This window comes from Harpia harpyja, chromosome 16, assembly GCF_026419915.1.
Source record: "Harpia harpyja isolate bHarHar1 chromosome 16, bHarHar1 primary haplotype, whole genome shotgun sequence".
Classification (NCBI taxonomy): Eukaryota; Metazoa; Chordata; class Aves; order Accipitriformes; family Accipitridae; genus Harpia; species Harpia harpyja.
In genome coordinates, this window is record NC_068955.1 from 3,153,742 (window position 1) to 3,163,515 (window position 9,774).

At 65.0% G+C, this 9,774-nt stretch overlaps 2 protein-coding genes across 9 annotated transcripts; one reads left to right on the plus strand and one right to left on the minus strand.

Annotated features, from left to right (window-relative positions):
- The first annotated feature begins 4,118 nt into the window (after window positions 1-4,118).
- On the plus strand, window positions 4,119-6,448 carry HPCA (hippocalcin). The gene is made up of 3 exons (XM_052811716.1): window positions 4,119-4,714; window positions 5,418-5,523; window positions 5,804-6,448. The coding sequence occupies exons 1-3, from the start codon at window positions 4,337-4,339 to the stop codon at window positions 5,899-5,901; spliced, it is 582 nt and encodes a 193-aa protein (XP_052667676.1). The 5' UTR covers window positions 4,119-4,336; the 3' UTR covers window positions 5,902-6,448.
- Window positions 6,433-9,045, minus strand: TMEM54 (transmembrane protein 54). 8 transcript variants are annotated; one of them, XM_052811714.1, is made up of 6 exons: window positions 8,703-9,045; window positions 7,950-8,143; window positions 7,498-7,557; window positions 7,188-7,376; window positions 6,966-7,100; window positions 6,433-6,810 (listed from the first exon to the last, which is right to left on the minus strand). In XM_052811714.1, the coding sequence occupies exons 1-6, from the start codon at window positions 8,713-8,715 to the stop codon at window positions 6,718-6,720; spliced, it is 684 nt and encodes a 227-aa protein (XP_052667674.1). In that variant the 5' UTR covers window positions 8,716-9,045; the 3' UTR covers window positions 6,433-6,717. The 8 variants fall into 8 exon arrangements, with proteins under 8 accessions (XP_052667674.1, XP_052667667.1, XP_052667671.1 ...); XM_052811707.1 differs by having other exon boundaries at window positions 7,498-7,627; XM_052811711.1 differs by lacking the exon at window positions 8,703-9,045 and having other exon boundaries at window positions 7,498-7,748; window positions 7,950-8,071.
- Between the last annotated feature and the right edge of the window lie 729 nt (window positions 9,046-9,774).

Consider the following 9,774-nt stretch of genomic DNA (forward strand, 5'->3'; position numbering starts at 1 on the left):
GTGGAGGGTGAGAAGGAATTGATGGGGAGACGGCAGCACCGAGGAGATGGCTCGGCGCCGAAAGGTGCAGGTGAAGGGCAGGAAGGAGCTTGTGCTGGTCTCTGGTCCTCCAGAGTCCTCCAGCAACAGGCAGGGACATGGTACCATCACGAGGCTATTAAAAACGGGGAAAAAAACCACAATGAGACCAATATTGCCTTTATTATTAATAACTGCTTGTTCCTGCAGGTCCTCACGGGCCAGCACCGCTGTCTGGGCTGGGTCTCCTCGTCAGCCCAGCAGCGGTTCAGGCAAGCGCTGCTCATCGGTGTTTCAAAACACGCCTGTGAATTTCGGCCGCTTTATCAGGGCTGGTCCCCGTCTCTTGCCCCGCTTCAGGTTGGTGTTTTAGGCCTGGAGGTGCCAGGTCTCTCTCGATGGGCCCCTGCAGCCCCTCAGCCTCGCTGATCCCGGCAGATTTTGGGGTGAATTACCCCCAGCCTGGGTCTCTCCTTCTCCCCCAGCTCCCTGTTCCGCAGCAGCCACCCCAGCCTCTTCCCTGTTCCCCCCAGACCAGGGATGGGGCTGTGGGTTTAATCACTTTATGCATGTTTATTTGTGTAATTTGGAGGAGAGTACGTGCCTCTTCCTCCCATCTGCCCCTGCCATCTGCTCCCCACGGTATTGCTGAACAATCCTGGGCTTTGCAAATGGATGGAGCTGGTGCAGGAATGCAGGAAAACCTGCCGGGAAAAGCACTTTCTTATAGCAAGCATCTGTCTCCACTGGAGCCTTTTCCCGGTGCTCGGAGCGGCTACTGAAAGCTGCTTTGCTCCAGCCCCTGGAACAACCAAGGATGCTGTGATGCTACACTGCATCGGCCCCCGGCTGCATGCTGGGGACACTCAAACCCAAAATGTCCCCTTCTAGCCCCAAAACACCTGGCTTGGCACCTTCTTGGACCAGCGGGAAGGTGATGGCTAAGCCTGTGCCCGGGAGCTGGGGGTGCCCGTGGGGTGGCAAAAGGGGTGGAGAGACTGGTCCCCAGTTTGGTGCATGCACGGGGGGGGGTGGTGGTGGTGGTGTTTACACACCCTTGTGCTTCCCCATCCCACCCACCCTCCCAGCAGCCTGGGGCAGGATGGCACCCTACGGAAGGGACAAGTGACATTTTTAGCAGAGCCCTTGAAGACACGACCAGGGGACACGTCGCAGCGCGGGGCGTCTGCCTGGGTCTGCAGGCAGCTCGGGACCCCGGCTCCTATGTCTGGTGAGCCAATGCAGCAATGCCGGCATGCTCCCAGCGCCCCCACTGCTCCCAGTGCCCCAAAATCTCCCAGTGCTCTCAGTGCCCCAAAACTTCCCAGTGCCCCCAAACCTCCCAGTGCTCCCAAACCTCCCAGTGCCCCAAAACCTCCGAGAGCTCCCAGTGCCCCCAAACCTCCCAGTGGCCCCAGTGCCCCCAAACCTCCCAGTGGCCCCAGTGCCCCAAAACCTCTCAGTGCCCCCAAACCTCCCAGTGCTCCCAATGCCCCCACTGCTCCCAGTGCCCCAAAAACTCCCAGAGCTCCCAGTGCCCCCAAACCTCCCAGTGGCCCCAGTGCCCCCACTGCTCCCAGTGCCCCAAAAGCTCCCAGTGCTCTCAGTGCCCCAAAACTTCCCAGTGCCCCAAAACCTCCCAGAGCTCCCAGTGCCCCAAAACCTCCCAGAGCTCCCAGTGCCCCCAAACCTCCCAGTGGCCCCAGTGCCCCAAAACCTCTCAGTGCCCCCAAACCTCCCAGTGCTCCCAATGCCCCCAAACCTCCCAGTGCCCCAAAAGCTCCCAGTGCTCTCAGTGCCCCAAAACTTCCCAGTGCCCCAAAACCTCCCAGTGGCCCCAGTGCCCCCAAACCTCCCAGTGGCCCCAGTGCCCCAAAACCTCTCAGTGCCCTCAAACCTCCCAGTGCTCCCAGTGCCCCAAAACCTCCCAGAGCTCCCAGTGCCCCCAAACCTCCCAGTGGCCCCAGTGCCCCCACTGCTCCCAGTGCCCCAAAAGCTCCCAGTGCTCTCAGTGCCCCAAAACTTCCCAGTGCCCCAAAACCTCCCAGAGCTCCCAGTGCCCCAAAACCTCCCAGAGCTCCCAGTGCCCCCAAACCTCCCAGTGGCCCCAGTGCCCCAAAACCTCTCAGTGCCCTCAAACCTCCCAGTGCTCCCAGTGCCCCAAAACCTCCCAGAGCTCCCAGTGCCCCCAAACCTCCCAGTGGCCCCAGTGCCCCCACTGCTCCCAGTGCCCCAAAAGCTCCCAGTGCTCTCAGTGCCCCAAAACTTCCCAGTGCCCCCAAACCTCCCAGTGCTCCCAAACCTCCCAGTGCTCCCAATGCCCCAAAACCTCCCAGTCCCCCAAAAACTCCCAGTGGCCCCAGTGCCCCCAAACCTCCCAGTGGCCCAAAACCTCTCAGTGCCCTCAAACCCCCCAGTGCTCCAAAACCTCCCAGAGCTCCCAGTGCCCCAAAACCTCCCAGTGCCCCCACTGCTGCAAAACCTCCCAGTGCCCCAAAACCTCCCAGTGCTCCCAGTGCCCCCCAAACCTCCCAGTGCTCCCAGACCTGCCCCAACCCTTGCCAGTACAATAGGGGTCTCCCCCCTCGCCCCAGCCCCCGGCTGTGGGGGGGGACCGGGGGCTGCACCCAGAGGGGGGTGGGTGGGCGTGCGTGGAGCCCCGGGGCGAGTAGGAGATCCCGGTGGGGGCTGCTGTCAGTGCACCCGGTGCCGATGCCCACCCCCCGGTGCCGGTGCCCCCCCCCCGCAGCCCTCCGCTGCGGCGGGCACTACCGGCGGCCGCTCCCGGGCTGCGGCGGCTGCACAGCGGCGGCGGCTCGTCCCCGGGCAGGTAGGAGGCGACGGGGATGGGAGGACCTGGGCGGGGGGGGCACACTGGGAGGCACTGGGGAACCGAGGATACCAGGGCACACGTCCCTCCCTGCCGGCGGCTGCAGAGGTCCCCCCCCCCGCCGCCCCGCCGCATCTTGCCGGGGGTGTCTTGTTGCCCCCCTTCTGCCCCACTATATCTTGCTGGGGGGGGGGTTGGTAAACCAACCCCCCCGGGGAGACCTTTGCTTGGGGTGTGTCTCCAGCAAAGCCCCTTTCTCTGGGGGTGCCCGGTTTGGGGGGAATGCCCTGTAGCCCCCCCCACCCTGGGAGCATCTTCCCTGGGGGTGCCCAACCACCCTTCTGGAGGTGCCCGCTTTGGGGGGATCCTTGCAAACTCTTCTCAGGGTGCTGAGCCCCCCCCAGCGGGCTCCCCTCCCAGCAGCGGGAGCTGCCCCGGGCAGTGGGGCTGGGGGTCATGCCAGCCCCGGGGGGGGCCCGGCTGGGGATGCCTGAGACGGGGGGGGCATGCAGATCCTCCCCTGGGCTGCCAGAGCAGGGATGGAGGCATGGTGGGGGCTGACGGAGAGATATTGGGGGGTCCCAGCCCCCCTTGACTGGAGGGTCCAGCTCTACCGGGCTGCTCCTCTTGGGGACTCCTGTTTGTCCTGCGACCTCAAGGTATAGGGGGTTTGGGGGGTGCTGGGCCCCCTCCCTACTTTGGGTAAGATAGTGGGTGCTGCAGGCACTGAAGCCCCCCCATGCACCCGTGAAGCCCTCCCTGAGTCCATGAGGCAGCCTCGGGTGGGTGCAGTGGGTCAAGGACCCCCCAGACCCCCCAGTTTGGGGACCTGGGGTGGGAGGCCAGATGCTGGGCACCCACCCTGACCTCCTCCCGGCCCCTCTGTGCTTCTTGGGGTGACCCCAGCGGGATGTCCTGGGTCCCCCAGGGGTGTGGGCACCCTGAAGCAAGGAGGGGGCTCCGAGCCGAGACCTGTGGCCCCCCGGCTCTCCCCAGGGCTCCAGTACCAGCCAGAACAGCAAATATTAACGGCGGCAGCGGAGGAGCTGAAAATAACCCTCCCTCCAAGGGAGCTGACCCAGATCCGGCCAGCCCCAAAGCTGGGCTGGACCCAGACCCCCAGCCAGCACGTTGCGGGGGCCGAATCCAGCCCCTTCTCCTCCTCCAGGCTGCTCTGCCCTCCTGACGCCAGCTAGATATCGCCTATATATTATGCAAATGAGCTATAAGGGCTTATTACGCAAACGCAAGGGGGCTGGCGCTGCCCGGTGCTGGGTGGTCCCCGGGGCTGGCCCCGACGGCTCAGAGAAGACAGCGGGGATGGAGGGGGCCGTGTCGGCGTCCACCCGGGTGTCCGGGGGCTGCCAGGGAGCGCTGCCCTGTCCCTCTCCCCTCCTGTAGCACAGACGGACCCCCCCTGAGCCAGGCCAGCCGCCTGCCCCCCTGCAGCGCTCATCCCCCGGGGGACAGCCAGCACGTCCCAGCGGCATGGGGAAGCAGAACAGCAAACTGCGCCCTGAGATGCTCCAAGACCTGCGGGAAAACACCGAGTTCTCCGACCTGGAGCTGCAGGGCTGGTACAAGGGTTTCCTGAAGGACTGTCCCTCGGGCATCCTCAACGTGGAGGAGTTCAAGAAGATCTACGCCAACTTCTTCCCCTACGGTGATGCCTCCAAGTTCGCCGAGCACGTCTTCCGCACCTTCGACACCAACGGCGACGGCACCATCGACTTCCGAGAGTTCATCATCGCCCTGAGCGTCACCTCCCGCGGGAAGCTGGAGCAGAAGCTCATGTGGGCCTTCAGCATGTACGACTTGGATGGCAACGGCTACATCAGTCGGGAGGAGATGCTGGAAATTGTGCAGGTACTGCGTTCCCTCACCCCGCTGTGGCTCCTAGTGTGCGGTCCTGCCTGTCACCCGGGCGTGATGGTGGCCATCCCCTCCCAGAACGCGGACGGGTTGGGGACATGCACCCTGCGTTACCCCCGGGCCGGGGCTTGACAGTGCCTGGGACGGAGCCTGTTGCTGTCTGCAGAGAGCTGCCCGCTGAGCTCTGCGGCTGCAGGGATCAGTCTACCCTGGGGCATCCCCTGGTCCTTCCCTGTCCTGGGGACATCCCTTTGTCACCCCCTCCCGGGGCTTTTCCCACTGGCCCCACTCACAGTGCACGCAGCCATCCCCGAGCACCCCGGGGCGGATGGATGTGTGGTTGGCAGACTGGCAGGAGATGCTCTCCTCGCCCAGATCCCAGCCCAGTGGATTCGGCATCGGAAGGTGACTCGTGAGGCCGTTGCGGTGGCATCTCAGTGGGCATCTCGTCCCTGCAGGAGCAGTTCCCATCTGCCTCCTGCAGCCGGAATGTTTCCTTGGGGCTGCCGCTTGCACCCACCCCGGCTGTGCTGGGAGCTAAAGCTCCCCATAGCCTGATCGCACGGGGAGGGTGTTAAACGCCAGCCCCATTTGAGAATGGCGGCGAAGAATTTGGGCAGCGAAGCCCAAAGCTCTGTCCCCCGTCTCGGGTGGGTGACGGCAGGCACCCACCCTCACCCCCGTCTCCCTCTCCCAGGCCATCTACAAAATGGTTTCTTCTGTGATGAACATGCCTGAAGATGAATCGACTCCAGAGAAAAGAACGGAAAAAATCTTCCGACAGATGGATACTAATAACGATGGTAAATGAGAGGAGATGGAAGGGATTAAGGGAAAGGTCTCATGGCTAAATCCAGGGGTCTTAGAAGGAGCCGCACGCACGCTGATTAAACGGCTCATGTCCGCCGGGATGGCCGGGGGGAGCCCCGGCAGCCGGAGGGGCTCAGCACGCTCCCAAAACCCGGGGAGCGGACCCCAAGGGCGTTCATCCCGAGCGGGTGGGTGCCGGGAGGTCTCCGGTCCTGCGTGTGCACCCGGGGTGGGGTGGTGGCCGCCGGGCTGAGCCGTGTCCCCCTCCCGCAGGCAAGCTCTCGCTGGAGGAGTTCATCAAAGGTGCCAAGAGCGACCCGTCCATCGTGCGCCTGCTGCAGTGTGACCCCAGCGGCGCCGCGCAGCTCTGAGCCCCACGGACCCCCGCAGCCCCCCCCACGGTCCCCATGGCCCCACGTCACCCCTTCACCCTGCAGCTGGTCACTGCCTCTATCCCCTGCCCGGCCCCCACGGTCCCCAGCGCCCGTGTCCCCACGGCCCCTCGTGGGGAGAGAGCTGGAGCCTGGCTGAGGCGGGGGGACGGTCCCCATCACTGGGGGGGCTCCTGCACTGGCTCGACTCGGGGAAGGATGGAGGCAGGGTCTGCCCCGAGCGAGGACGGTCCCCCCCCAGCACCGGGGGCTCAGAGCAGGGGGACAACCCAGCCCGGTGGGAAAGGCTGGCGGTGAAGCCACCGCTGCATCTCCAGCAGGTGCGGGGACACGGCCCGGGGGACAAAGACCCGGTGGCTCGGGGGCCCCCCAGCAGCCCCCCACGCATGCACACACTGCCACGGCCGTGGGGGCCAGGCCAGCCCCTTCCCCACAGCCCCACGGCCGGCGCACGGGTGGGGGCCGTGGGGAGGGGGATGCGGTTCTGGTCTTTTAATACCTGCAGAATAAAGTTTGTGTCAGTGCAGTCAGTGGTGGGAAAGGGGCCGTCGATGCCGAGGGGAAAGTTCCTCCCCACAGGGTCCGGATCCAGCCCAGTCGCCTTCCTCGCTGCAGCCCCAGGCGACCTGAGGCCACGGGGATGGGCTCACGTGTCTCGGCTGGTGCCGTCCAGGGGACGTGTCTGCCCCATAGCCGGGCTGGGGAGCAGCCAGGTCCCAATGTGGGGCTGTGCGGGTGCTAGGATGGGGCAGGACTGGCCCGGGCACATCCACGGCATCAGCCCTTGGGCCCTGCTCAGAGCCGGGCAGTTTCCACGCTGTCCAGCCTCAGCAAGCCCAGGCACTGCCCGGGGTCGGGGTTCTCCGCAGGGTCTGCCCGCAAGGAGACCTGCAAGCCAGAAAGACTGCTGAGAGCGGGGCCGGGGGGCCGAGAGCTTTGGGTCAGCAAGTCCTACCCTTGTCCCAGAGTCCCCAAGCCCAGACGGGTCCATCCCAGTCCTGCACGGGAACGGGTCGGTGCTGAGCCCAGGGACCAGGCGTCACCTTTCTCCGGTGCGCCCTGCCGCAGCAGCGGCCGAGGCGAAGGAGGTCGAGGGTGAGCAGGAGGCAGCGGATGCCAAAGATGATCTCCATCAAGTCGAGCAGGAGGGAGATAGCCCAGAGGGACAGTGTGGAGCTCTGCGGGGACACGAGGCGTCAGGTCCCCACACATCCTCCCCATCCCCAGTGCAGGCATCCACAGCCCACAACCCACTGGAGACTCACGTAGACGCGCGTGGGATCGAAGGGGCACTCGCGTGAGACCGGGGCAAGGGCGACGTCGGCGATGGTGCAGGGGGCCAGCAGTGCCCGGCCCTGGCTCCCCAGCGTCAGCCCGATGGAGACGGCCAGCCCCAGCAGGCAGGACAGGCAGCCCAGGCTGCTGCTGGCACTCAGGGCAAAAACCGCCCATTTCTGCAGGAGGGGAGAGAAAAGACAGCGCGGTGAGCCAGAGAGAGGGGACGTGGCGGCTGTGCGTGCTCTGGAGGATGGCTGCATCCTGCTGGGTGCTGGGCGAGGGGCTATGGGTGCTTACGAGGGTGGCGGGGGCGAGGCAGCGGGACAGCACGAGGGCAGCTATTCCGCAGGAGATGGTCTGCGAGGAAGCGTGGGGAGGTCAGCGATGCACGGTGCCCGCCTGCCCCGGGGACGTTGGTCCCCTTTCCCTGTTGACATTGCTCCTGAAAGCTCATCCGGCTAATTCAGCATCGCGGTGGGCATTGCTGCGTCTTCCCCAGCCTCCACCCGGTAACAAGTCCCTGTGCATTTAATCCCCCTGGTTTTGTGCTGGAAAGGCTTATTTAGAGCAGGGAAGAGAAGACAGAGCAGCGTCCATCCTGCATCCCACCTCCTGCCCGCTCCGCATCCACGCCGCATCCATCCCACCCCCTCCTGCAGCCCACCTCCTGCCCACCCTGCATCCACCCCAGATGCCCCCCACACCCACCGATGTCCCCCCGTACCCTCCCACCCCGCACCCCACGGTACCAGCAGCGCGGAGATGACGGAGGCGGCGTTGGTGACGGCGTACTGCAGGGAGACGGCGTCCCGGGGGTTGACCACGAAGCGGAGGACGGTGCCGTGGATGAAGGCGCCGGTGATGAAGTTGAGGTGCCCGATGATGAGGAGGATGAGGCCCGTTTTCATGAGGACCCTTTGGTGGCCGCTGGGATCGAGGTGGCCTGAGACAGAGGGGAGAGGAGGCTGCACGCTGTGGGGTGGCCGGCACCGAGCCGTCCCTCCTGCCCTTGCACCACGCTCAGCACAGGCGGGGACATTTGGGGACAGCCCCAGAGGACGAGCCCCATGCTGCTGGGCGGACAAGGCAGGAGGTGATGCGGTCGCAGCCGCTGGCAGCCCCGGTATGCAAACCACCGCTCCGACCGGCTCTCCTGAGACTGGGACGGTGGTGTGGGACCAGCAGCCATAAGGACAGGAGTTTTTGACGGGGCTGGGAAGGGCTGGGGCTCCCCGGAGGAATGAAGAAGCTCCAGGGAGAGCAGCTGCCCGAAACGACAGCTCCGGTGCTGGCTCTCGGCACCCGGCGCTTTGAGGACTGACGGCGGCAGGGCTGTTCCCCCATCGGGGACCACTCTCCTCGCACACTCGCCGTCATCCGGGTGCTCAGCCCAGCTCTGTCCTTGACCCCGTCCGAGCCCCCTCCCTGCCTCAGTTTCCCCCGCAGGAGGGCAGGGCTGCGGCACCCTCCCATCACAATCACCGCGCCGGACCCGGACTCACCCACTTGACACATCTTCACCAGGCCAGGATCAGACCATCAGATCCCCTCGATGCCCCCGGCCCAGCCCTGCCCTCAGCCCCAAGGTTGGCAGCCGGATCCATCAGGGTCCCCACATGAGCGGGCAGGACCAGGACCGGGACCGGGACCAGGAGCGGGACCAGGCCACCGGAGCCGCTTGCCTGCTGCACCCCACTGCTACTCCAATTCCTGTCCGACCAGCTCTCCAGGACGAACAACGGGATAACTCCACCTTCGCCTGCCTCCACCAAGGGGAAGCACAGCCCTGTCCCCACCCCTGCGCTCCCCTTGCCGCCACGCCAGCGGCCGTGCCGTGGCACGCTGTGCCACGCCGTGCCGATGATACGCCATGCCGCGCCGTGCCGATACGCCACGCCATGCTGCCTCATCTTCTTCCCCATCCGTCCCCGCCATCTCTGCCTCCCTGACACGCTCGGGTCGCTCCACTCTAAAGCGATGGTGGCAGGTTGGGATCCAGCCAGACAGGTCCGTGGCCACGGGCTGAGGGTCTGGGAAGGAGCAGCCCTTCGGGGTGGGATGCTGCCAGACCACAGGGCAGAGACGAGCACCATCAGGTAATGGGGATGGACCTGCAGAGAGAAGGAAAAGCAGAGGGGTCAGGGCTGGTGCCGACTTCCCAGAAGGTGACTCAGAGAAGTCCGTTCGGTGGCAATCACCCTAAAAAAGTTTCCAGGGAAGTTACTGATAGCAAGAGACCGAGTGAGAGGGGCCGAGGATAAGAGCTTGCCAGGGTGGCTGCAGAAAAAGCAACCCAGCTCTGCTTGTACCAGGGGTGCTTTGGGGAGCCCTCCCTTGCTCACAGGAGATCCTTGCTAAGTGATGCTCTCTGCAAAGCTCGTTGCAGTCACGAGGCACCGACAATTTAATTACAGGGACAGCAATGCAGCCCTGGCTCCTGGGACTGGTCTGGGGAAGGGCTTGGTCCAGGCAGAGGCTCAAAGACACTTGTCCCTAATATCCCACCTAAGCCACCAGCCCAGCCCTCAGCCTCCTCAGATCCCTTACACCCAGCAGCGCTGGGAATTTGGCTCA